Source organism: Larus michahellis, chromosome 8, assembly GCF_964199755.1.
Source record: "Larus michahellis chromosome 8, bLarMic1.1, whole genome shotgun sequence".
In the NCBI taxonomy this organism is placed as follows: domain Eukaryota; kingdom Metazoa; phylum Chordata; class Aves; order Charadriiformes; family Laridae; genus Larus; species Larus michahellis.
The window spans coordinates 1,971,662-1,996,262 of NC_133903.1; the positions used below are offsets into that span (position 1 = coordinate 1,971,662).

At 44.1% G+C, this 24,601-nt stretch overlaps 1 protein-coding gene and 1 long non-coding RNA gene across 7 annotated transcripts in view; one reads left to right on the forward strand and one right to left on the reverse strand.

Moving 5' to 3' along the window:
* PRKAR1B (protein kinase cAMP-dependent type I regulatory subunit beta) overlaps positions 1-24,601 on the reverse strand; it is a 101,900-nt gene that overhangs the window by 27,041 nt on the left and 50,258 nt on the right. For all 6 annotated transcript variants that reach the window (XR_012588671.1, XR_012588670.1, XR_012588669.1 and 3 more), the window contains exons 5-7: positions 14,623-14,684; positions 13,813-13,859; positions 5,056-5,214 (exon numbers count right to left, since the gene is read on the reverse strand). Coding sequence is in view for 3 of the 6 variants with exons in the window: in XM_074597419.1 (XP_074453520.1) it covers positions 5,056-5,214; positions 13,813-13,859; positions 14,623-14,684 (268 nt within the window). In the remaining 3 variants the exon portion in view is untranslated. The remainder of the gene's footprint in view (positions 1-5,055; positions 5,215-13,812; positions 13,860-14,622; positions 14,685-24,601) is intronic.
* LOC141747318 (uncharacterized) lies at positions 14,273-22,855 on the forward strand. Its single transcript, XR_012588672.1, has 3 exons — positions 14,273-14,338; positions 20,271-20,512; positions 21,084-22,855. It is a non-coding gene; the product is annotated as an uncharacterized LOC141747318 (long non-coding RNA).

The following is a 24,601-nucleotide window of genomic DNA, read 5'->3' on the forward strand; positions in this document are numbered from 1 at the left end:
AAATGTACATGAATAATTCTGCACTGGCAGGGTTCTTGATGGCATGTTTTAAAAAGTCTTTATTAATTCTGCTTTTTCTAACCTATTAATATCTTATTTCAATAGTCGCTGCTTCTTCCTCTCCCTCCTTTCCTTTGTTCACTTTCTCCCCGATCCTGAGCTGTCAGGCACAAGCTCATCTTCTTAAAGACAGTGGTTCCCACTAACTACGAAGACTCGTTAATATTCTAAGCTGCAGTGCTCCTCCCTGAAACAGTCCCAGGGAGAAACGAGATCACTCGCATTTGCCAAATCCACCCAGAAAAGAGCTCAGTTTTAGGACCACTTAGAAATGTTGCTGGCCCTAAGCTCAGCTTAAGCGACACATGGGCTAGGAGAAAGGAATGCCCCAGGGATTGTAACAGGTCTTGTTGGATAGGACTCTTGTGTCTCTCTTCCAGCTGCCCCTTCTTCGCTTCGCTTTCCCTGTTTTCTTCCATTTTTTCTTCCCACTCCCCCACCAGTCCAGTCCCTGCCTTTCCTCCCCTCTGCTCGCCTCTTCGCTTGGTCCCCCCAGCACTCTTCGTGTCTTCTTCCTTGCTCCGTTTTTTTGGGTGCACAGATGGGCTGGCTGGAGTCGATCGGGTCCTTCTTAGAAATCCCCACCTTCAGGAAGAAGCCAAACGAACGGCTACCGAGAGGCAAAGCACGGCTCAAGTTTCAAATAAAAGCGTTACGCTGGCAGGAGGTGCTGGAATGGCCTCCTGGACTGCTCCAGCCCTCTTTAATCCTGGCATAAACCTGATATTGAACGATGCTTTGGGTGTACATTCTTACAGGAGCATGAAAGAAAGAGTCACCGTGCATACTGGCCGTGAAAATAGCCCAGTGCTGCACTGCACAGATGTCGGATGGATTGCAGGCTTCGTGTTCGCTTTATGTCTTGGCCACCAGGCAACCTACATTTTACGGAAACACAAAGTCCTGCTGACTTATTTTGTCTGAGTGGAAAAAGGCACTTGTTAAAGAACTTTTTCTCAGGTTCAAAGCTGTGAAAAGATGGTAGAAGAAAGCCAAAATAGCATAAATAAAATGAGGCATAACATTAGGAACTGGCTAACCTTGATTCGTCATGACTTATATCCCAATATTGCAACTCACTTTCTGCAAGCAAAGTTTGCCAAATGGGCAAAGTATTGTATCCCACGTAAACTCTGCTCTCAGAGCCAGGTATCATGGACCATGGGAACATAGAGGATAGTTAAATTATCCTGAATCAAGCCTTCTTCAAGAAGAAATTACAAGAAATTAATACTTCAAATTTCCTCAGTCTGGGAACTGAATTGTCTGGGGGATCAATCTGATGTTGGGATACAGACATTTGCTTCTCTGGTATTTGTGGTATTCGCTATATTTAGAATACAAATATTGTACTACCCTGGGATGTTCCCCACTCCGTGATGCTCTCGAATCCCAACTGCAAAGAAGAAAGCGGCAGCATTTTAGCTATTGAATTATATGAGAATCCTATGGCAAAAAATTCCTTTGCATCTCTCCCAGAGGAATGTAAGTAAATAAACATAGAACATATACATAAACATGTGCATGTGTGTGCACACACAGAGAACGTATACATTAAAAAATTCGCAACAGTGAAAAGTATCCAACTCAGCACAGGTAATGTTATGAAATAAAAGGAACATAAAAATGGACAGATAATCTGTGAGCATACCGAGGGGGGAACATGTTGAAGTGGGTTTTTGTAATCCATCTCGTACAGTGAATTTCGTGGTATAATGCTCTGTCAAGGACTGCAGTGAAAGCCACCAATTTCACTGTGAATCCCAACAAAAACAACTATCCCAACATTTACAGTCATCACAGCTGCTAAAACAAACTTGAATGTGCCCTTCAAGCCATCGGGATACCTAAGCCGAGACAATGAAATATAAAGAAATATATCTGTTTTAACAAACTTCTGTTGGGACAGGCTAAATAATAAATGGATGACAAGTGTAACTAAAAGCCAGCAGGGACTTTTTGCATCAGGCTTTGTCCATCCAAAAAAAGGAATATCCGAACTCCCAAACCTCCTGAGATGCATTTTATTTGTACCATAAACCGGTCGGGATCAATGAGACACGTAAGTGGGGAAAATGGCACTAAACAGAAATAAAAACTAGGAATTACTAAATGTGAAGCAAAGAACCAAAACAGAGCCTGCAAGGAGAAACGAGGTAGAGAGTCAAGTGTCTCATGACAGGATAAAATCTTTTTGGCAAGTGTGGACCTGAAGGCATGATTTGCAAATAAATATTTACAACTTGAATAAAATTTCAACACTAGACTGAGAAAACATGAGGCTGGTCATGGCCAGGAAGGAATGCAGACAAAACAAAAAACTATCTCAGGTTATGGAAGGGCTTATCTGACTACAGAAAAAAAAATACATCTTTGGGAGAAAAAGGTCATTGATCCCTTGGACAAAAGTATTTGCAAACAGAAAATAAGGAAAAAATGCTCCCTCCCATACTAAAAGATATATTTCAAAAAATATCCTAAGCATTACTACCTCTTACTTAAAAGGCAGAAGGATTTCCACATTCAAAATATCCAACAGCTCTCTAAAAACATAAGGTTAGAGGCTAAATGGCAGGAAACCATGTTTCTGGGACTTGAAAGGCAGCTACTACCGCATCTTGAAACTGCGTGCAGCAAAACCAGTCGTGGAATGGTGGAGTTAGCTTCAAGTATGAATTGCAGCCACCGAAACACGACGTAATTAATTCCTGGGCTTGAGGAAATGTGCAGCGAGCTCTGTAACCTGCCCCCACACGAACGCGCAGAGACAGGTGTCTCATTTCACCTACAGCAAAGAAATTATCCACACTGTACCTACAAATCAATGAAACGACGAGAGAATTCGTGTAGTCTGGATGGGTAAATTGCACTCACTGTGGACAGCACTTAAAATTGGACATTTTCTATACCTGCAGCAATTAATTCACCATCCTACCTGAAATATTTCTCATCTAAGTATTGGGAATACTACAATTACACTGTCTGGGTATCTAATGTAATGCAACAGACCGCCAATTTTTAATGGCCCCAACTGTAAAAAAACACAAGAAGAGAGAGAGGGAGAGAAAACACCTCCGTGTTAAGTTAAAGGTCTCATCAGCAGCAGAAACTGAGCTTGCTAGGCACGGTACAGCAGGCACTGGTTCAGAGAATATGTAAATTAATTGGAAAATCACTTAGCACGACACTAGAATCAAACAGAAGTGTATCTGTAATATCCAAGTTGTACGTATGGCTAAAGCCAGCATTAAAAGCACAGCCTTTTCCACTTGAGACTTCAAACCCTTTCAGTAAAATCCTGTCTCTGCATCAAATATTCACCTTCTGCAGGCTGCTATCCGATGGTAACGGACACATGAGCAAACCCGAGAGCTCACGGGGCTGGATGATGTTGGTACCACTATTTTCATCAGCGCTAAAACTGAAATTACCTCCAGGCTACGAGGGCTGTGAATCTGTCCCTTCAATTCTTTAGTAGCGAGGTTACAGGCAGCTGTAAAAGGCAATGCTTAAAAACCCAAGGAGTATGTGCCTTGTCCTGACGTTTATTTCCCTCCTACATTCCTTCCCTCGTATACCTTGGATTCTTCCTTGCAGCATGCAGGTTCATCGCACCAGTCACCCAGACACCCCTCTGCTGCATCTGCGTAGGACATGGGACACGCGAGTTGAATTTGCCTCTTCAAGCCGTTAGGAAATTCTCCTGCTCTATCGTTTACAAATACCTTGCAGAAAGGTCTCAGTCACTGCTGCCTGCTTCCCCGCACTGGGAAGCATTCAGAATCTACTCATCCTCCTTAGCCACAAGAGAGAAGACAGTACGTTTCTCATCATTATTCCTCTATTTTGTCTTGGAGTGATCAGGCCGTGTATTTTGGGAAAGAGTATAATTCCATCAGATGTACTCTCCTAGATGTCAGCGTGATGTTCCTTTATGTCCATGAAACACAGAGTGAAAACCAGCAACGTTTCATACAGACATCCAACAGTCATCACACGGTATAAATAAAGATCATTCTTAGACTCTGCTGCTTAAGAACTAACCATTTAAGTGCAAAATCTACTCAATTCTTTTGCTAATTTTTCCGTTATCCATGACATCCACTGGAAATATAGATGATCTCAAAATGCACACTCCTTTATTATGCTGAGAGCATGGTGTAATTTCCTTCAGATCAGAATGAAACAATGCAGCTTTTAGAGACAAGCCCTATTGAGAAAGAAGCTTTAAATAGAGTTATCTGTCTGTTAATTATCAAAAAGAAAGGAATATTTTATGGAGAAGGAAAAGATATGCACACGGACACTGGAAACAAACTCATAAAAAAAAGCTACGGCATTGATAAAGCTAATCATCTGTCAAAGTTTCCATTAGAAACTCACCACTCGAGACACGACGGAAGCCCATAAGCAAGCAGACAGCCCAGGTGCCCAGAAGGTCTGTTGGGCTTTGCTGCAGAGCCCGGGCAGTTTGGAAGGAGCAGGGGAGTGAATCCTTGGTAGGGACACCCCGCCTGTGGCTCCGTGCTGGACAATCAACGTGGGGGGCACAGTCCAACCCAATCTATTTTTTTTTACGGAGCTGGCTTTGCCTTGCGTTGCCTGCCTTGGAGAATACAACACAAGTTCAAAGGCTTCACAGGCAAGAGGGAGTGCTGAAAGACATTTTGAGACTGACGATGAGAAGGAGAGGATCTGCATAGCTTCGGTGGGTAACGGAGGCCTCCTGAGGTTTTCATTCATGTATAATAGTTATGAATAATGTTATTCAGTTGCATTTCTGACTCAGCATCTTTCTGCTGCATCTTGTCCCCCCTTCCTTTAGCTCACTTAATTTACTCAATGTCACCGTCATGTCCTCTCTCTTTTATGTAGAAACACAGACCGCCCAGCCTTCTATCATCAGTGTACGCTGAACACCGAACAGAAGTGCTGGTACTACAAGAAAAAGTAAAATTACCAGCTCCACAAACAAGCCCTTCTCCGTAAACTCACCATTAAAATGCGTCTGTAGCTGTCTCTGTCGATGCCCCAGAGCTTGAGATCTGTCTTGGCCTTGACGGTGGCGGCGCGGGGTGTTCCATAGATCAGTGCCAGTTCCCCGAAGCTGCCTCCTTCTCCGATGCTGGTGACCCACTCCCCGTTGACATAAACCTACCACAGCACAGGACAAAACAAGAAATAAAACCAGTTCGGGGACTCAGTTGCACTTTTCCTCCCACTACCAGTCACCTAAAAAGCTATTAGTAATTTCCTTTCTAATCGCCAACGCTGGGGACAGAGAAGGAAAGCAAGAGCCTAGCAGTTCTGCAGCCTGTCCCCGAAGAGGGCAACAACCCGCTTTGTGGACAGAATTTCAAGCCATCTTGCTCCAGTACAATGACTGTATTTACTCGCCAAGTTTTCAGCTCCTGTGGTTAACTGGCATCGGGTTTTCCCTCTTGTGCTCAAGGCTCAGCCAGTCAACAAGCAGAACTGTCACGACTTTGGCTTTTTATTAACACTGTCAAACTTGAAAGGAAGGACATTTGTTGATGTGTGTAACCAGGTTTGCTGAAAAGCACCATGGCCATGAAATGAAAAACAGTCAAAACAGGGAAACATCTTTTGAAAAGGAACATTTTTTTCTTCCCTAAGTGTAATGCCTCCAACAACCATTTAAATACAACTATTGAGATCTGCTTCTCCCTTAGAGAAGACTACTAAGCGCTTTGGACTTGAGAAGCTACACGCAGAATTATCCTTTGCCTTTAACATTGGCTCTACAGAAGCAATATTTGACCCACGTGGTATGTAGGTGACATGGTATGGATCAGTACCACTACCACGGCATTTTTGCTGGATGACATCTAATTTGAGAAGAATTCCTGCGCCCAAGTGCTGTGTAGAAGACCCTGCACTGGAGACAGGGGGACCCAGGCAGGCGCTTCCCGCCGGGCTGCCATTCCTGGCTGTGCCGGGACAATGCAGCCCCTGGGACGCAGCACCGTGTCCACGGACCAGTACGGACTGCGCGTTCTGCAGCTCGCGTGTAGCCCTGCCGCTACCGACCTGCACAATAAACCCTTTTCATTCTGTGAACAGACCAGTAACACCAGAAACCAACCAGAATGAATTTCATTTGTTTGCAAGCTATGTGAAGAAAAATTAGATGAAGAAAATAAGCAGGTATTCTCATGTTAAGCAGGAATCTATGGCAAAGGAAAAGACCATAATCTACTATGAAATACTGAGTAACAGACCAGCAGTTTCTAAAAAATATATGAATTAGAGCTGTTCAAGCTGGGCATGAGAAAAGATGGTGACCAAAATAAATGAACTGGGATCAAAATTCAACAAACTGTCAGTATTAACTTGAATTCTATCTTCATTTTATGATGAAAAGGCGTATTACAAACTACAGCTGGAATCAATCCCAAATTATCTGCCCAATATTCAACTACGATCTGACCCAGCTCCTGCTGAGGCCAGTGAAACACCGGTTCGGCGGGAGATGGACGCGGCCATGGACGGGTTCTGCTGGGGCAGAGATCTCCTGGGAGCAGCCGAAAAGGAGCAGCATCAGCATCGCTGCTGAGCTCCCGGCCATGCCGGGGCTCTGGGTGTCCCTGGAGCATCTCAGCATCAAGGGGATGAAATAAAGGGTAAAAATAATCCCAAAGAGGCAGGTGGTAGCCGACTGCCAAGAAAGAGCTCAAGCCACAAAAGCTACAGCTTCATTTCTCCCCCTGACAGAATGAACGTCACGTAGAACATCACGCCGGAGGATAACAACACCCTTCAAACTTTTATGCTTGCTGCAGAAAGAAAATCTGACAGAACACTGAAGCTACTTTTGATTTTCCTCATGATGAAAAAAATGAAAGCCAAAAAAAAAAGTTTTTAGAAAGCCAGGCAAACCCAAGCACTTTCCTGGTGAAACAAGCAGGTAATACTGTGGCTCCTGGATCTTTTTTTGTGGGACAAGCAGCAGAAACGGATGAATAAAATTCGGATTCTGAAAGCCTTGTGACATAATGAGAATGCACAAAAATTTTTAAACTCAATGAATCCATTGCAAAATTATTGAAATGAGGATTTGAATGCAGGAATCCCCCCTTTCTGTGGGAACCACTGGATGGACCAGGGTTTGATGCAGTAATTCAGTAAAAAGTCTTGGACGATGGGAAAAATCCAATAATTCCAATAAGTTTTGGACCACATCCTGAACGTCAACTGACATTGCATCCTTGACTCTTTTTCAGCATGTCAAAAATACATGAGGTTTGCTGAAAAGCGCAGGTTTTGTTATTGCAGAAGGGTCTGAATTGCAAGTGGGAAATAAACTCATTCCCACACGTATTTTTTTACGCCGTATGTGATGGTTCTTGATAGAGCAGTACACGTGATGTGACTGCAGCCTGGAGAGGGGAATTACGCTGGTGAACCTCAAGGCAGAGCAAGTGAAGGATGGGCATCTTCTGTTGCATGGTTGTTCTAAAGAGGTTACGCTTTAGAGTTACTGCTACTACTCTTTAGTTACTGCTAAACTGCCCCAAGACTTCTTTAATTTTGCTGTCTTGCTTGACGAGAGTCCCCAAGTCACATTTGACATCTCGCCTGTGAAGAGTTCATGCAAAAGGCCATTCCTCCACCCGAAGGGTGTCAGGCTGAAGGTGCTCTGAAGTGAAACCAGATCACTGATCTGACCATCTTTGGGCCCAGCATTCACTCCCCCAGTAAAAGTGCCATTTCCAATACCAACCTCCAAAAGAGAAAACAGCTCGAGAATAACTGTTGTCTTCTGGGGGGAAACCCATTGCACTTCCTTCTCTGCAAAGGGCTGAGTCAATCGTCAACTGTTGTCTCCATGATGAAGCTCAGGTGCCTTGACGGCACATTACAAAGCCATTCTGCCCTTTAACAGAGAGTTCAGCTCCATCATGGATCCCTTTAAAATACGTTTTAAAAAAAAGAAGTAGAAAGGAAAGTAGCTCTGTTTGTAAGGTGTGGGAAGTAAAACTATTTTAGGCTGAGAACAGCTTATGAAAGCCAGTGTTACATGGCAGCAGCTCAGATGATCTCCCTCTTTATCCTAAAAAATGCTGGGCTGAGGTTTTGGCTCAGGCAGTTTTAGGCATTTATGAACTCTCACCAAAGTGGCAAGTACATAAGTGAAACCTTCCTAATCGTTACTTGACCTGCTGATCCCAGCTCCGTAATAGCTGGAACCTTCTTCTTTCATGCAGCTGAAGAGGATGTAGAACTGCAGATGTCCAAAGATGACCACGCCATCAGGACCACCCTCCTTCCACAGACCAAAAGTACTTTACATGGCTATTGTTTTCCATCACGTAGTATGAGCACTGCAACTTTTGAGGGGTTGAAAATCACCAAACTTGGTTCATTTCATTTTTTTTTTAGGAGGCAAATGGGAAAAATCTCCTGCGAACATCAGCAGTTCCTCTCTTCGTGGGCTGCAATGTACATAGGCGCTCACTGCGAGAGAGAACGCCGTCAGTCACACGTGCTCAAAGCAAGAGCACCTTGGCCTCACTCATTTCGTGTTGTCTAGAGAAGCAGAAAGTAACCTCACCAGGAGCAGCAATACAGAGTTTTACTCTGAATATGGATAAGAACACCTATCTCTGAGCTTCACTGCCGTGAATTTACCTTTACTTTAATTTTTTATTGCCGATTTCAAGTTAACTTTTAGCATTTTTCTTTGCTGCCACTTTGTGATCTATGTGGACAATCTAATTTGTTCCAGGCACTGCAACTTTCAGATCTTAAATCCCCTCCCTCAGATCTGTTTGTAATAATTTGTGCTTTGTGTCTTGTCAAGCCTTAATATTTGTTACCCAAACATGAAGATGAGGTTTATTTATTCTTGGAAAAATAAGCGAGCCTTAGACATGAAGGGTATTTATATGCGGGTAGTTTTCTCAAAAAAAGCCAGTGCTTTATTTGTAGTATAAGTTTGCTTTTCTTAAATATAAATATACAAACTTGGAGACTGCCTTGAGAATCCTTAAAAATTCAAGCTGAAAACCTCCAAACTTTAAAATGTTCTGTTTCAAATTTCAAAAAGCATCCTTCTGAAATTAGAAAGATCATTAATGATGGAAGAATTCAAACCAAAAGCAATCTATGGAATCTAACCATAAAATATGACTAGTTTTAAAATCCAACAGCATTCCCACATAAACCACCACGTAATTTTCATCTTTGTATATACAAATCAGACAGTTTGTACGTATGAATAAGGGCTTCAAGAAGATTTGACCTAAAATCAAAAGCTAATCTTATCTATTGTCCACTATATTCACATATAGCTCAACACATAGATTTATACAGAAAATACAGAACCTATTTAAGAAAAAATACTGAAAAGTTTTCATTTTGAGTTTCACCATACTATAGCTCAGCTGATGTTGTTTTACAAGAAGAAAACCTGAGAATGACTGTCGAGAAAGTTGCTGTGACATTAAATAGAATGGGAAGTTGTTTGGTCTAAAAAAATACATCTGTTTTAAAAGGGTAGTCGACGGTGCTTTTTAAAGTAAAAAATGTGGGGTTGTAAGATTAAAATAGTAAACAGGAAGTCATTTTTATATTTAGAAATATGGCTTAGAGATTTTTGCAAGACACATACTTTAGCAGGTACTTTCAACATCTTTACTGGAAACCATAATTTAAGCTCTGCCGGCTACTTTTTGGCACACGTTCAGATTCGCCTGAGCAGAAAAGCTGCCGGTAGACAATTGACTTGGAAGACTCCAAACCTCATGCCACCCTCCACCTGGTATAAACTTCACCCACCTGCAGGGCCGGGTCAGGAGTTACCGATTCTCCTCAGCCCCGATGCGCTACGGAGGATGACCATGACCGACAATGCTATAATGGCCTTTCCCACCCAACGCCAGCTGTGGGCAGAGTATTCCTGGTTTGTAGCATACAGAATATGAGAGGAAAACCCCAGCACCTCCAAGACCTACCTTTTCTTGATTTCTATAAACCTTTCTTTTTCCATGTGAAAATTTGTGCCCCTCTCCCTCAGCCCACAGTCCCTGCTGAGCGTGGTGCCAACGGAAGGCTACTCAGTCTTCCTTGGCTGCCCATAGTAATACATCGGAAAGGTAAAGATACTTTATGTTAACGAGGCTTGTTTATACCCTAAGAATATCTGAGAGTTGAGGATAAAGTGTTATTATATTTAAAAGTATTTTGTTGTAGCTCTTATTTGACTCAGATTATTTTTAAGGGAAAATACTGGAATGCTCTTACTCTTTCGGGTGCCTATGGCAAAACTCCAACAGCAAATTACTTTTAAATGTTGCGTTTTTTTAAACTCAAAACACCACACAGCAATTTTGTTATTCTAGCTTTGTCGGTGGTTTCTGTTTGGTTTTAGCTGTTTGGTGGACAGACTACTTTATCTTCCAGTTTTGCCATGACTTTCTTCCAGGAGATGGGAATTTTATGATGGCAATTGTAACCTCCTTTACATGTATCTTTGCACGTGTACGGAAAACCTGGGTGCTTATCAGTCATTATGTTCTTGAAGTAAACTGCTTATTGAATCCATCAGCCCTGGTTACGCCTGCCACTCCTGTGCCCACTGGGGACACGATGCAGGCAGAGAGCCCGGCCAGGGGTTAAAAGCCGCCGTGCATATGCCAACGCCAGCTCAACTAGGCAGAAAATGCCTTCAGGCTTTAAGTCTCGGGGTCAATTGTCTACTCTCCAAGTCACTTTTTTTCTTGGAGAAGGGTGGAAGCGTGCCAAAAAACGTATCTGGCAAGGCTTAAATGAACAGCAGCTCGCTTACGAGCGGTCTGGACTTTCTTCAGACAACAAGGATTTTAGCACCGCTGCCCAGAAAGTGGGAGAACTCTTCTGGGGAGCACCACGTAGGGTGGGAGGGCGCACAGCCATGGGGGTGGGAGCTGCTGCCTCACAGCGGGGCGAGTTACTCCGCACGAACTGCCCCGGTACAGGCTTCGTTCCGGGGGGGGACAGGCTCGTCTCCCTGCAGCTCCCCAGCAAAGGCACTCACCCCAGGCAGCTACCGGGGTGCAGTCGCAACTTGCTCCCGGATGAGCGAAGGTTTCTTGTGCTTTCCACAGTGTCTCGCAAAGAAATCCAGTGTGTGTTTTGGCTCAAGGTACAGGAGGGGCTTAGGAAGGAGCGAGCACCCGGCCGGGAGCTGAGGAGAGCAGGGGTGAGGAGCAGCAGGGCGAGGGAAGGGGATGCTGAAGGGGGAGTTGGTCACCAAAGAGTTTTGCAAGACTGAGAGGGGTCAGGAGCTTCGGCTGCTCCTGGAAGCAGCTCAGGCCAAATGACATCTCTTAATACTTGTTCGGATGGGTTTGTCCCACAGCTCATGTCAGAAAACTGTCCCTGCTTGAGCCTGAGAAGTGTCAGGATGATGTTATCGTGGATTGTCCATTTTGATCTGCCCTGGCAGAGAGAGGCTGATTCTGGCAATTAGGGGAGCCGGGATTGAAAATGTTTGTCAAAGCGAAGTTGCCACCTGCTCAAAGAAACCCAGTTATTTCATTTATTGCTTAGAAAATCTGCTGTTGCAAGTCTCACAGACAAGGCAGGAAGAATTTATAACCTCTATCATACCTAAGTGACTGGAAGGCTGCAAACTACTGGGAATACAAAGAAAACTCCTGCCTTCAACTCTAAGAGCGCAAAACAAAGCTGTGCACCGCTGTGCTCTTTGGTTAGCAAAACAGGGAGTCCCACTGGATTGCTCACGTTCTTAAAGGCCCAGCAGGGCTCACGTAGCTTCTCAAATCAGGGATCTGGCATAAAATTTTCAAAAACAGCTTAAAAAATAAAATGCAGCTTAAGAGCCTATGTGTAACTGCACTGCAGGGGCACTGGGAGGCCACAGTTAGTCACCGTGGTAGTTTTTCAGATTTTATCCCAAATCCTACCTCAGAAATCTCAAAGGCCCTTGAAATGTCCTGAGAAATATAAGTTTACTCTGCGTAAGACTTTATTGAACTCAAGAAACCATCAATGCAAAATGATCTGCACTCTTGTGTCTTCTTGGGCTACTTGTGGTCAAGATGAAAGAATTTCAACTTTCCATAAAAAAACCCAAGGAGAACCTCTGATGTGCAAGGAACACGATGCAGTAAATGTGTTCCTGAGTAGATGCCAGGATATACCCGGGAAGGGAGCTAAGATGCCATCTTACCCGACAGAGAATACAGCAACTGGTGCTCGAAACAAGTCCTCCTTGGCGTCTGCAGAGCCATGGCCACCTCGGCCATCAGTGGCAGCCACCAGTTACACACAATCCACACAGCACTTTTTTATTTACCAGCAGACGCCCAGCTGGCTGGGCCCTGGGCATCTCTCTTCCCCGTTTTGTCACTGCTTTGTAAGACCAATATGTGCATATGGAAGATTCTCTTTTTTGCAATTAATTGCAATGGTTTTGCAGACTGTTTTCTCATGACATTCGGTCCCCCACCATCCCTGAGCCAAACGCTGAAGGAAGCTTTCCTAAAGGTTTTGAGGGAGGACAAATTATTTTTAAAGAGGATTAATCTATAACTTCAATGTGAGCATTTGCGTATGTTTGTGGGTCTGATTCAAAGCCAGTGAACTCATTAAGCTCGGTATCGGGCCCTAACCAATTATTTTAGAACTAAATTTTCGCACTGTTCTATAAATATTGCTCTTTTCTTTCACGGCCCTGTGGATGTGGCACTGTTTGCTACTGAGAGGTTTGCCTGATAGGAACAGTGACTCAGACGGATTTCCTGAGGAGCCGCTTCCAGAGGCAGAGGCAGCGTGTGAGGTTTCTCAGTTCCCAACAATACCAATTAGATGGTCTCCGGGCACAAACAGACTGCTAAAAAAAATAACTTTCACTAAAATAACCGTATGCCTCCTGCCCAGATTTAAAATAAATCACTTTCTTCTTTAAATAGGCCAAACAAAACTGATCTGGGCATCCGAAGAGCAACGTTGCTGATGAGCGCGCCTGTCCCATCCGACAACTGTGGGTACGTCAGGTGTGTGCAGGAAATTCAGTCAAATGAGGAACTTGTAGCAAAACTGCAAAAGGACGAGTTTCATACAGGATAAAAATGATAAGAGGTGAATAGATTACGATTTCGGAGGCAGGTTCAGAAAGAAGCTTCTTTTCAAAGACTTGCTGATGAAACCGCCGCATACTCCTGTAAACATTTTGTGGTCTAACAGATCACTTTACACTTACAATAATCCTTGCTTTATTAATATGCTGCATTGTTCATATATTTGGACCTAATTTTAAAAGCAAATTAAGGTTTCTGAGATGAAACTCGCTGCCTCAGGCTGTATCTCAATTTGGTGGGGGGGGGAAAAAACCCCAACACATGAGCTAAGCTAACTGATTAAAGAAAATATTTTCCTTATGGTTGCTGTGAGCCCCGGGGTGCATTCCAGCACGGTGGCCTGCTCTGCCAGAGACTGCGCACCTCCGCCTGTGCTGAGGGTTGGGAAGATCATGGCATTTGCTCGGGTTTGATACCGTATTTCCCTGCTTGGAAGGGACAAATAAGCTAGGAGGTAAAACATGCCAATTAGAAAATTATGCACAAATGATTTAAGACAACAAAAGCAAAGTAATGAGACCAGTCCCGTGAAATCTATTCCAAGGAGACAGAACCCCAGCACATGGCTGGATCGAGCTGTGTGCCAGAGCATACGATTTTATTACGTAGCTTCAAAATAAATATTATACTGTAAGAGTGTACTCACATCCACCTCGCCTTGGTCTATCACATAGAAGTTGTCTCCTTCATCACCTGGAAGCAAAATACAAAAGGCGATTGTTTCCTGAAGGTCTGATAAACGACTCAATAACTTCCTCTCTCCATATTTAATCCTGTACATATTTGCACAGGTTTGTACTCCAGATTACCTAGGCAGAGATTCATTTTTCTGACACGGCCTTGCCTATTTGCCTTCATAAATCAAAATATCGCTATGACTTCTTCCTATTAATATCTTTCAATTGCATTAATTTATCTCTTTTAATTGAGTCAACACTTCATTCAGCGTGAGCACACAAGAGGCTTTAATGTAGCCCGAGGGTACCGCAGTCCTCCCCGGCGCGCTGCAGGCACGCAGGGAAGTTGCCAAGTGCGATAAGGACGATACAGCACAATGAGGTGTTGAATATTCCCAACAACTATAAAAATATTTTCCATCTCTAATTACTCTCAGCCAGGCTGTGCCACCCTTACGCATTCGGAGCGGTGCTTTACTTCCCGACTATCTTCAGGTAAGGAATGAGCATTTTAATTTGAAGCGCTATTTTTCTACATTTAACTGTAGCCCTTTGGAGCCCCGGGGATCTGCCAGCGCGGTTTTGTAGGAGATCCCCGCACACGTAGTGAAACACCCGCATCCGTGAACTTATGATAGAGCTGCACACTTAGAAGCTTTTGGAATACGGTTATTCTTCCTGTTAAGCAAAGAGGGAAGAATTCGCATCTCGCAGACAGAGAGCTGCAAACTGTACAATCTCAGCAAACATACGAGGGAAAAACCGAGGGGAAGAATTACCCTGTTGTATGACTGTTTCTCCAGCGATGTGTGTGACGGGGAACATGGCATCGAATATGTCACTGGAAAAGAAAAGAAACATTCGTTCACGAATCGGACCTATTTCTTATCTAGCCAGCAGACCTACCTTCATTGTTTCATTTAGCTTTCATTAACAGATTTTGCAGAAAAAGAAAAGGAAAATGTTAGTTGTAACTGGAAAGTGAGCCCCTGCTTGGCAAGAACTCAACGCAACTAGTTTGGCACAAGCTGTGGTTTAAAACCAAGTGAGACCGTGATTCAGTGCTTGCTATTTTGAAAGAACTCCTGAATTATATGCATATAGAGGCTGCTTCTTATAGCACGGCACACACCAGCCAGCTTGAGCATTTTATTGTCTAAGCAGACAGATTTCAGCTTTTCAGCTGCGATCGGTATGTGTCAGGGCAGTAATTGCTAGATGCCGAAACGGGAGCTCTCCTCTTCCGAACATCTGGCCTCACATTTACAAGTAAAACCTGTTCCACAATAGGGAGCACGTTTGGAAAGGTAGATGGCTCTAAACGAAAGCAGCGTAGGAGCTGGCGAGAGACTGCGCTCACTTGCAGAAGAGGCCAAACTCTGCAAATCCGAGCGAGTTCCTCCTGAGAAGGGAATCTGACCGATGCTACAGAAACACCGAAGCTGCGGAAGAGCCTTGTGCTCGTTAATCACTGCTGAATACACACCTTACCGTGGTCTCCAGCTTACTGTCACATATCCTTAAAAGGCCAGGCAGAGCGGCAAGGACGGGAACGCACCCGGCACCACCACTGTGGGCAACCTGCCCAAAGCCAGTCCTTTGTTTATTGAGGGAGCCGGCAGGCTCCGTGGAGCCAGGGCTTCCTTTCCCCACGGCAGATTTTGGGGGACTTATTTTCAGAAGCACGAACCGCACCGAGACGGGCGCTCCCCACCTCTCTTCCCCTTCCTATGCATCAGTCTCGAGGGCTAAAGGAAACAGCTCCCCGGCACAAACAAAAGGCGGCCAGGAGGAATTGTTCACTAGTCTCTTCCCTGCTCTGCTCTACGAATGGTCCGCCCAGGGACCACCCATGGCAGCGGCGAGATGGAACGCTGCACCCCGGAATGGAGCAAAGTCCTCCCAATCGAAACAGAGCGCAAACAGTGAAGAAACCTAAAATTTTCACCAAAATAGCCAGAAGATCAGCAAACAAACCCGTGCTACATTTCAGCGCCTTATATGGGAAATGCATATTGTAAAATCCCATTATTAGCTTATTTCCTGTTCAGCTGTTCCAGAATTTATTCAGGCTCAGTTCTAGGAAATGTTTCACTCCTAAGTTCAAATTGGTCATCTCTTTCCTCTTCAGCAGCCAGAACGTTTTGCTCGGTATGGCACCTCTGCGTCAGCACCACTTGTAGGAGAACTGGGAGGTTTCAAACCCGGCACCTCCTGCTGCTCTGCAGTACCTGCAAGGGATGCTCAGCCCATGATCTACAGTGAAATGATATATTTTACCCCCGTTGTTTCATCAGCTCCCACCACAGACAAACACCCCCAGCATGGACAAAAAGCCTGCTCAGAGGCTCTGCGGAGAAACCTCTTTCTCACCTAATTCTGAGCACCAATGCAGAGACATGCAATAAATTATTCTGAAAAGTATACGGCCTGTATTCTTAAATCCACCAAACTCATTTTTAATGATCTTCAATGGATTCAGTGTTTCTCCAGTTCAAGGGACTTCTGTGTTGGCAGAAGGCATGGGTCTGGTGCCGGCTGCGGAGCTGGTCCCAGTGCCAGCCCCTGGTGTCCTCCAGCTAAAGAAACGGGAGCTGAGGCTCTGATGGGATGGAGGAACTACCGCTGCCAAACTGGAACAGCCCCCAGGGCACCTCATGTCGATGAGGCAAGTCAAGCTGTCCTTCAGTAGCTCTGGGACCTGGAAGTTCAGTGTGAGGAGGCCCATCTGCCTCCCTGGGGCTTCCCTCGCCGAGCCCCAGGAGCAGCCCGGAGCCTGCAGGAGATGCAGGGGAGGAACAGGCCCTCTGCCTAGCCGAGAAGAAAGTCTTCAAGGCGATACATCCAAAAATAGGCACAACGCTGTGAATATCAATAACCAAACCAAAACGTGACTGTTTGAACAAACTTGGAAACCTCCTTCTTTTTTTTTAGTAGAAATACAGAGGAAATACCTACCCACTGTTTCACCTTTTCATCTTTGTTTTAAGGCTGTATTTTATTTATAACTTAACAATTGACTGTACAAACAGTGCCCAATAAATTATGTATAGCACTGCACCCTTCTGCAAAATGTTCCACATTTCACTGCTACAACACCTTTTAGTTTTACCAAAAAAACCTTCTTTAAAACTCTCAGACTAAAACTTCCAGCTGAGGGTGTAATGAGCCCAAAGCCTATTAGCAGCAACAGCGGGTTTACACTAATATTCTGCTGTGTAGCAGTGGAGCAGAATATTAGTGTAAATATTCTAGCATCCCATATATGATGTGTTTCAGCAAAGTCTTAATCTTATTAGACTAAGACTTGGATTTTTAAAGAGACCTTTGAAGGACATGTCATCAAACATTAGTCTAAAATACATATGAACACACAGACCTACAAGGGACCCGAAGTCACGGCGATGTTGACTTACACCTCCAAAGAGAAACAAGGGCATATCTTTGATAAATAAATGTAAGGGATCAATAATATCATGACTGTCACTGGAAACACTTCGTCATGTTTCTCTTCTACTAGGAACTATTGTTGTTAATTGATACGGTTAGGCCAAGATTTCTCACAGTGATTAATGAGTCGGGGTGTTTCTGCTTTTGGATGCTCAATTTGCGATTCATTAAATCGACAGCTCTGAGATGGTACGGATCAGCAGGCAGCCTCAAAGCTTCTCAGCCTACAAGTCTGGCAGCCAAAAACTGGGACATCCAGAGTACCACCGAAGCAAGCCACCCTTCTGGGAATTATCATCTCCTAAAGTACCAAATGCTTAAGGTCCCTGTATGAAATATGGCTTCTGATTTAATTCAGACGAAGTGTAGAATCTGTTTTGAAAAATTTATCACTGTCTTTATTCGCAATGTCTGAAATAAACACACAAATGTCCCAAGGAACAACATGCCAAAATACTTCGAAAATTTGAAAAGTTTGCTCCTGACCCAAGCCAAAATCTGAATCTACAATAAGGAGAGATATTTTCCACCTCCCCAGTAAACGCCCGATGCTCCATATGCAGTTTCAGCCACGTGTCCTGGGTCTTTCTGTAGAGAAAACAAGTAAATCTTTAAATACTGAGTGAGTTAAGAAGTGGCACTCGCTAAAGGCATAAATAATAAGGCCAGGGCCAAAAATATGACCCGTTGTTTTTTTCCTGTACCATGCACCTGGTTTTAAGCCATTCAAAATGACCCTCTGATCATTAAAGTAAAAAAAACCCTTTACAAATGCAGTGCCGCAACCATCTCACCATCCAGCAAAGACTGTCGCCACCTTCTACAGCTTTGCAAAAGTAGGTCGTTGTATTTCTTGGGTTTGAAGGTTTTGTTAAATAATTAGGGCCAGACACACACATACAGATTCCTAACAACCAAAATTTTTTTTCAAGCACAAGCAGCTTTCATTCCAGTGTAAACAAAAAGCCAGAAAATCAGTAGTTAAGTCTTCACCCAACGCTGAACTACCATGATTTCATCTTCCCCCTGAGCTGAGCCGCGGGAACACAGCAGCCTCTGTCTTCCGCCCTGCGCCCGCCAGGACTTTTATGATTCTGCTGTAACCGAGAACCGCTCGGAGGGATTTCCTTATTTTGTTGAGAATGCATCGTTTGCCCCGTTTCCAGATGATTCAGGTGATGGAAGAAGACTCCAGAGCCCCAGCTCTGGCATCTCCGCTGTTGTTTCGTGAGGCTGTGCCCACGAGAGATGTGCTGCTCCCAGCACACCCCGGCAGCACCAGCGCTCGGAGGGCTCCTCCCCACCTTCTCCAGAGCCAAAGCTCTTGACAGGCTTTGTGGTTTTTTCACTGCTTCCCTGCCTGCTTCCAGAGGATCTGGATCTCTAGCTGATTACCCAGGGCACCTGAGTCAACCCTGTGTTCCAATCAGAAGGTATCAAGGGCAATTTTCAGCTTGGAAGTGTTGGGACTGTCCGTACCTGAATATCCATCTTTGAATCCAAAGGGAGACACTCAGCAGGACATCACTAACGTTTTCCAGGGGGATTTCTGCACATTTAATTCCTTGTAGCTTTTTGCTAGCATCATTCAAAAACAAATTACAAGAAAAGGTTGTGAGCGGCACAGAACACAGAGCGAGCCGTTAACTAGTCCAACAAAGCGAAACCAAGAAATGCGTTTAGACACGAAATCTCTATCTATTCAATCAAAAAATACCATCTGTCTTCTTAGGGAATATCAAAATTTAAAAGACTTTTTTTTAAAAAGGTCAAAGATATCGAAGGCTTGCAGCAAGTTTTAACACATGAAGTTTCTTCCACGAGCGTACAGGAGAACTGCAAACCAGAGACGAGACCTGGAACCTCCGGGGCTGGTCCCCTGCCCTCGGCGAGGACTCCTGGCCGCCTCCCCAGGACCAGCCAGGTCCCTTTTCACGCAAAGAAGGAAAACTTCACTCGAATCAATGAGACGGCAGCTGCTCACACCAGCAGAGTCTGTCACAGTGACTGCAAAACAAATATGACGAAACACTTTGCTGATTGAATTCAGTAGCATTTTGTTGACCCCATTTGCCACGACGCAAACGACTGTGCAAAGAGGAAGGCAGTAGAGAGGGCAGGGCCCAGGGCTCCTCTTTCTCACGAGAAAAAGGGAGTGATAAAAATAAATCATCTCATCTGCTTTTACACCGCGGCTGGTTGGAGTCAACGTAGAAGATGAGATAGACAAAAAAAAATAATGTGTGCTGTAGGTAATGTAGCACTGGGAACGGGCAACCGGGAAGAAGCTTGTTAAAACAAAGCGAGAGAAGGAGGATTCCAAGCACTTTCAGAACCAGACCATGGCAATGGCCAAAATAGGGAAACTATGTAAGACAATTTATCAGTTTCACAATCAGATTTCTTTCCAGCCCTTGCTGTGCTGAATGCATTGCAGGAGAGGAAAAAATGGAAGAGACAAAATGTATATGTGTTAGGCAAAAATGGAAAATCCTCGTTATACCTGCAGGTTATAATTTGTCAGAGTTCAATCGGAACAATTCCGTTGTGCAGGCAGACTCAGAAAGCCTTCAGTGTGTGCTCTGCCCACAGTTTCTCTCCTTTTGCTATCTCTCGAGCAAAACAAAGCGAGCCCTGTATTGTTGAGATTAGCTTTAAAAGACACGTAGCTGCTCCGGCAGATCCAGCAGAAGACACGCAGGGTTTTCTCTCAGGGAGGCTGCCCGAGCAGGAGGGTTCCAGTGCCTTAAACCTTCCCGACTTACGTACCTTTAAAGTTTAGTAAACATCACTGATAGCGACTCTGCCTTTCTTTAGCCGTAGCAATTATATCTGGGTACTATTTTAAGATTTCTGAACTTGGGGGGGTGGGGGTGTCTCTTCTGGTGCATGTCTAATATTTTCTTTTGATTCATTTCCTGAAAAGATAACAACTTTCTAGCAATTGTTCTAACGACCGCTTCTCCTGCTCTGTAAGGATGAAGAGCCCAGAATTTAAACCGACTGGCTTCAATTAACACCTACGTAGTGAAGGAGTAAATGCAGTATTGTACCACTGAATAAAAGGCGAGGGTCCACGCTGCGCGCAAGCGTAAGGCTTCCATCCACACTGCTCGCTCCCAGGAGCGCTGCATGGCAGTGCTGATGCACAATACGGAAACCACCGAGAAACAATTACTATTGTTCACCCACTAATGAGGATAAAAGCAATGCACGCAGGTAAAATAAAAGATTCCTTTTTAGAGGTATTTAAAACTAACATCCCGGAGCTTACAGCTGCTATAATCAAATACGTGGTGTCGCAGGCGGGTACCTACGGGGGAGAGTCAGCACTGAAGCCTTAACGAAAACACCACCCATCTACTTCTGTTGGTTTGTTTTTCCTGTTAGGTCAGCAACAAATTAATTACAGCAGCATACAAAGCTATTAGCAATTGAGATTATTTAATTACTTCAGTATAACGGCCAATTTTTTAGGTATTATGACAATTAAGACATACATTAATTTTACTGTAATGACCGTGTAAGTCTTTGAAATCAGACATGAGAAGACATTCTGAATGGTAGGTTAAAATTAAAGTCCATGTCTAATTCCGTAACATTTATTAGGTCACAAGTCCACATAAGTAACAGGCACGTGAAACAGAAAGAAATAAAAAATTGTCGTCTTCTATTTCTGTGAAGTATTTCCATTTTTACTGTTTTATGAAGTCCTTTCATAGGTTCATGACTTATTACACCAAATGAACTGAATGAAACTTTATGAGCAGAGCCTCAATTCATTTTACAGACTCTGTACGTCTTCGTGTCAATGGTTCACATCAGCTTCAACACGTTAACAGCAGTTTTCCAAGAGAAAGAGTGTGTGCCGAGACCTTCATCTGGAAAACCATCTGCCATGGCCAACTGCAACAAGCAGGTGACGCTCTGAAAAGGTCCAGTCCTTGTGGCCCAAGAGTGACAGGGTCCAACCCCACGCCCTCCCCAAGGCTTTCGCCTTCGCCTCTTCCTCCTGCCCACCCCTCAGAAGCACCATTTCATTGAAGTCATGCTGCCACGGCCCTGGTTGTACCACGTCTGTCCAAGAGACAGGGCTTGGTGGAAATGTAACTTAGGTCCATCCCTTACTATCATCTCTAGTGGACCTTTCACAAGGTTGAGGGAAGACCCAGCTAGTCCCAGTTGCAGACCCATCAGCCTTTTTGTGTAAGAAGCCCTGTGGCAAGGCATGCGATGGCTGCTGGGAGGTGGAGGAGGACATTACACAATGCCACATACCACGCTGTGTCTAACACACGGCATCCCTTCCAGCAGACCCAGCTGAACACAGGCCAGCTCTCCAGAGCCTCCCGCTGCAGACCAGTTTCAGACATTTTCATAGTTTGTAGTTCAAGGACAAGTGCAGACTGGGCTGTATCAACAAGAGCATAGCCAGCAGGTTGAAGGAATTGATTATTTCCCTCTGCTCAGCCCTTGTAAGACAGTCTGGAGTACCATGTCCAGTCTTGGGCTCCCCCACACAAGAAAGACATTGACAAACTGGAGCCAGTCCACAGTGGCCACCAAAACGGTCCAAGGCCTGGGGCATACAGCAGGTGGAGAGAGGGTGGGAGATCTTCTTACGAAAAGATGAGGGAGATGTTATTGCTGTCTACAAGTGATTAATGGGAGGGTGCAGAGAAGACAGAGGCAGACTCAGAGCTGCAGGACAGAGGGGTGTGAAGGCAACAGGCACAAACGGGAACAGAGGAAATTCCCACCTGATACAAAGAAAAAAGTTTCACTATGAGGGTGGTCAAACACTGCAAGAGGGGCCCAGGGAATGTTTCAAAACTCAACTGGGCAAGGCCCTTGGTGAGAGCAGCCAACTCCGGCCAGACCTGCTTTGAGCAGGGGGTCGGAGCAGGGATGTCTGGAAGCCCCTTCCAGACGCCGGGAGCCCAGGGCTTGGCACTGAGTGTCTCCCGGTGGGAGAGCTGAGGTGGTCCTGGGCCCAGCCGCAGCCCCGGGGGCAGCAGGGAAGCATGAGTCAGGAGCCAGCCGGAGGAAATCCCACCCATCATCCACGGAAAATGTGCTCTCTCATGGTGGAGCGAGGCAGGAATACCTGCGCGCTTCTGCAGGGGTTACCGCAAGGAGGCTGTATCACAACTTCACAGCACCAACAGCTCTGCTCATCAACAAAGGCTGCGCACAGCAGGAGGCTGCAGTGGAAATTAGGTAACATGGTTTCTTCTTCAGAAAGAAAATACAGTTTAATAAGCTGAATATTCTTGTGGAAAATGGCTGATGTCATTTCCCATTTAAAATGCTTTTTAAAGTTTCAAAACCCATCTAAATGTCCTGCTGTGATATCTTCAGAGGATCTACTTTTCACTATGAAATTATTTCAGAATTAAGCTTCTTACTAAAAGGTTAAAATCAAAATAAGACATTGTTGTTGAAAATGATATTTCAATGCAACTTAATCATATTTGTTTGCTTGTTTTCTGGTTTTGAGCAGAGATCAAGATATTTTGACCTTGGAACTAAAATTCAAGATGAGGAAAAAATTTAAATGCCAAAAGAAAAACAAACAAGAAAAAAAAAAAACAAACAGAAACTTGGGTCACTAAAACACACTTCCTACTTTGTTAGGATGCACAAAAATATGTATACACATGTTAGACTGCGCAGGCTTCCTTCTGTTTTAGTAAGTACAGGACAGTGATTAGGAGCTCGGTCTTAACCAGACTTGATGTAAAGACAGAGACATCGATGGAGGTTACGTACTGTAAGGATGCAGCAGTGCTGCAAGCTTTTCCTTTGACAAAGCTGCAAATATATGATTATCAGCTGCAGAGAAGGCATTATTTGTATGCTTGGGCACTGCAGGAGCGACTGAGGAAGCGGATGGCACACTGCCGAGCGCGTACTTCAGGCAAAATGGGCCAAATTCAGCCCTGGCATCGCCGAAACGAGGCCGGTGTATTTGAGCTGCCTAAAGAGAAGGATGGCCCTTTAAGTCAAAGGATGAGTATATACGATTTACATTTTCCACACAATTAATTACTTGTCATTTTCTCAAACATTCTGGAATAGCAATGGTGAATACCATGCTGAAAAAAATAAGTATTTGAGCTTAATAGCTGAAAGAAAATTGCTTCTGGTGGGACAGTAACACACCACCACAAGAATAATTATCATCCTCAAAACAAATCTCTGTTGTTATTAATATGAAGCAAATTCCACCAGTGATAAAGGGTGACCATAACAAAGTTCCCATATTTGAACAATTTATTCCTTCTGGTACTTTCAAATCTCTTCACTCTTTAATTTCAAGCTCCCTCTTCTGGACTATCCCAATGAAGCCAGAGAGTCACCGCGCGCTCCTCATCTTCACTTTAGAAATGAGGTAACGCAGCTGAAGGAGCCCTGGGTACCTGGTCGCGCTGGTACGGGTCGCGAATCACCGCGGCCCAATTTCCTCGGTACTATGGCTGGAGTTCTTTGAAAATATAATAGTATGTGCTGAGATTTGAATAGTTCCAGATGTTAGCAGTTATAGATGCACTATTATATGACCTCTTGGAGCAGATGATGGAGGAGATGTCCCTCAACATAGGGACATAGGGACATATATCCTTAGGGATATCCCTATATAGAGATATGGGACATTATTTTAAATAATGAACTATAATAAATTGCATTTCACCTGTACACAAGTAAATACAAACAAAACCATACCACGTACATTCCCTTACTCTTCACATTATGCAGTGAAATACCTTCCCCACACCAGCAATAGTATTTTTTGGTTTGCCTTTGAGATTAAGATGGAGGACATTCTTTCATGAAAATGAAATTATATATATTTATGTTTTCTTGTATCCCTGTGGTTAGCAAACTGCTGACAGAGAAAGTTTTATTCTAATAATTCACCCAATTTCCTATTCAGAGCATGTCTACAAACAAACTGTTGTGACTGTGGAACTTGGACATGAACACAATATTAAACTATTTTCATTATTTTCTTTTATTTTACTGGTTTTTCGCAACCAGTGCAAGAATCGTGTCTAACCATTTTCTATAAATATGGGAAAATTAAATTAATTGTATTTGATAATTATGATTGTTCCTTCGAATCATATACTTACTGCTCCTACGCACTATTTTTATGACTACAGCTTCTGCACCTAGAAGAAAGGCTCGAGTGCCACAAGACAGCACCTGTGCCTGGCAACTGTATCAGCACAAAAATAGATAAGAATTATCCGGTATGAGGTTAAAATCTTTTCTCTTCCATGCCTGGTGGCCCTAGCTATTAAC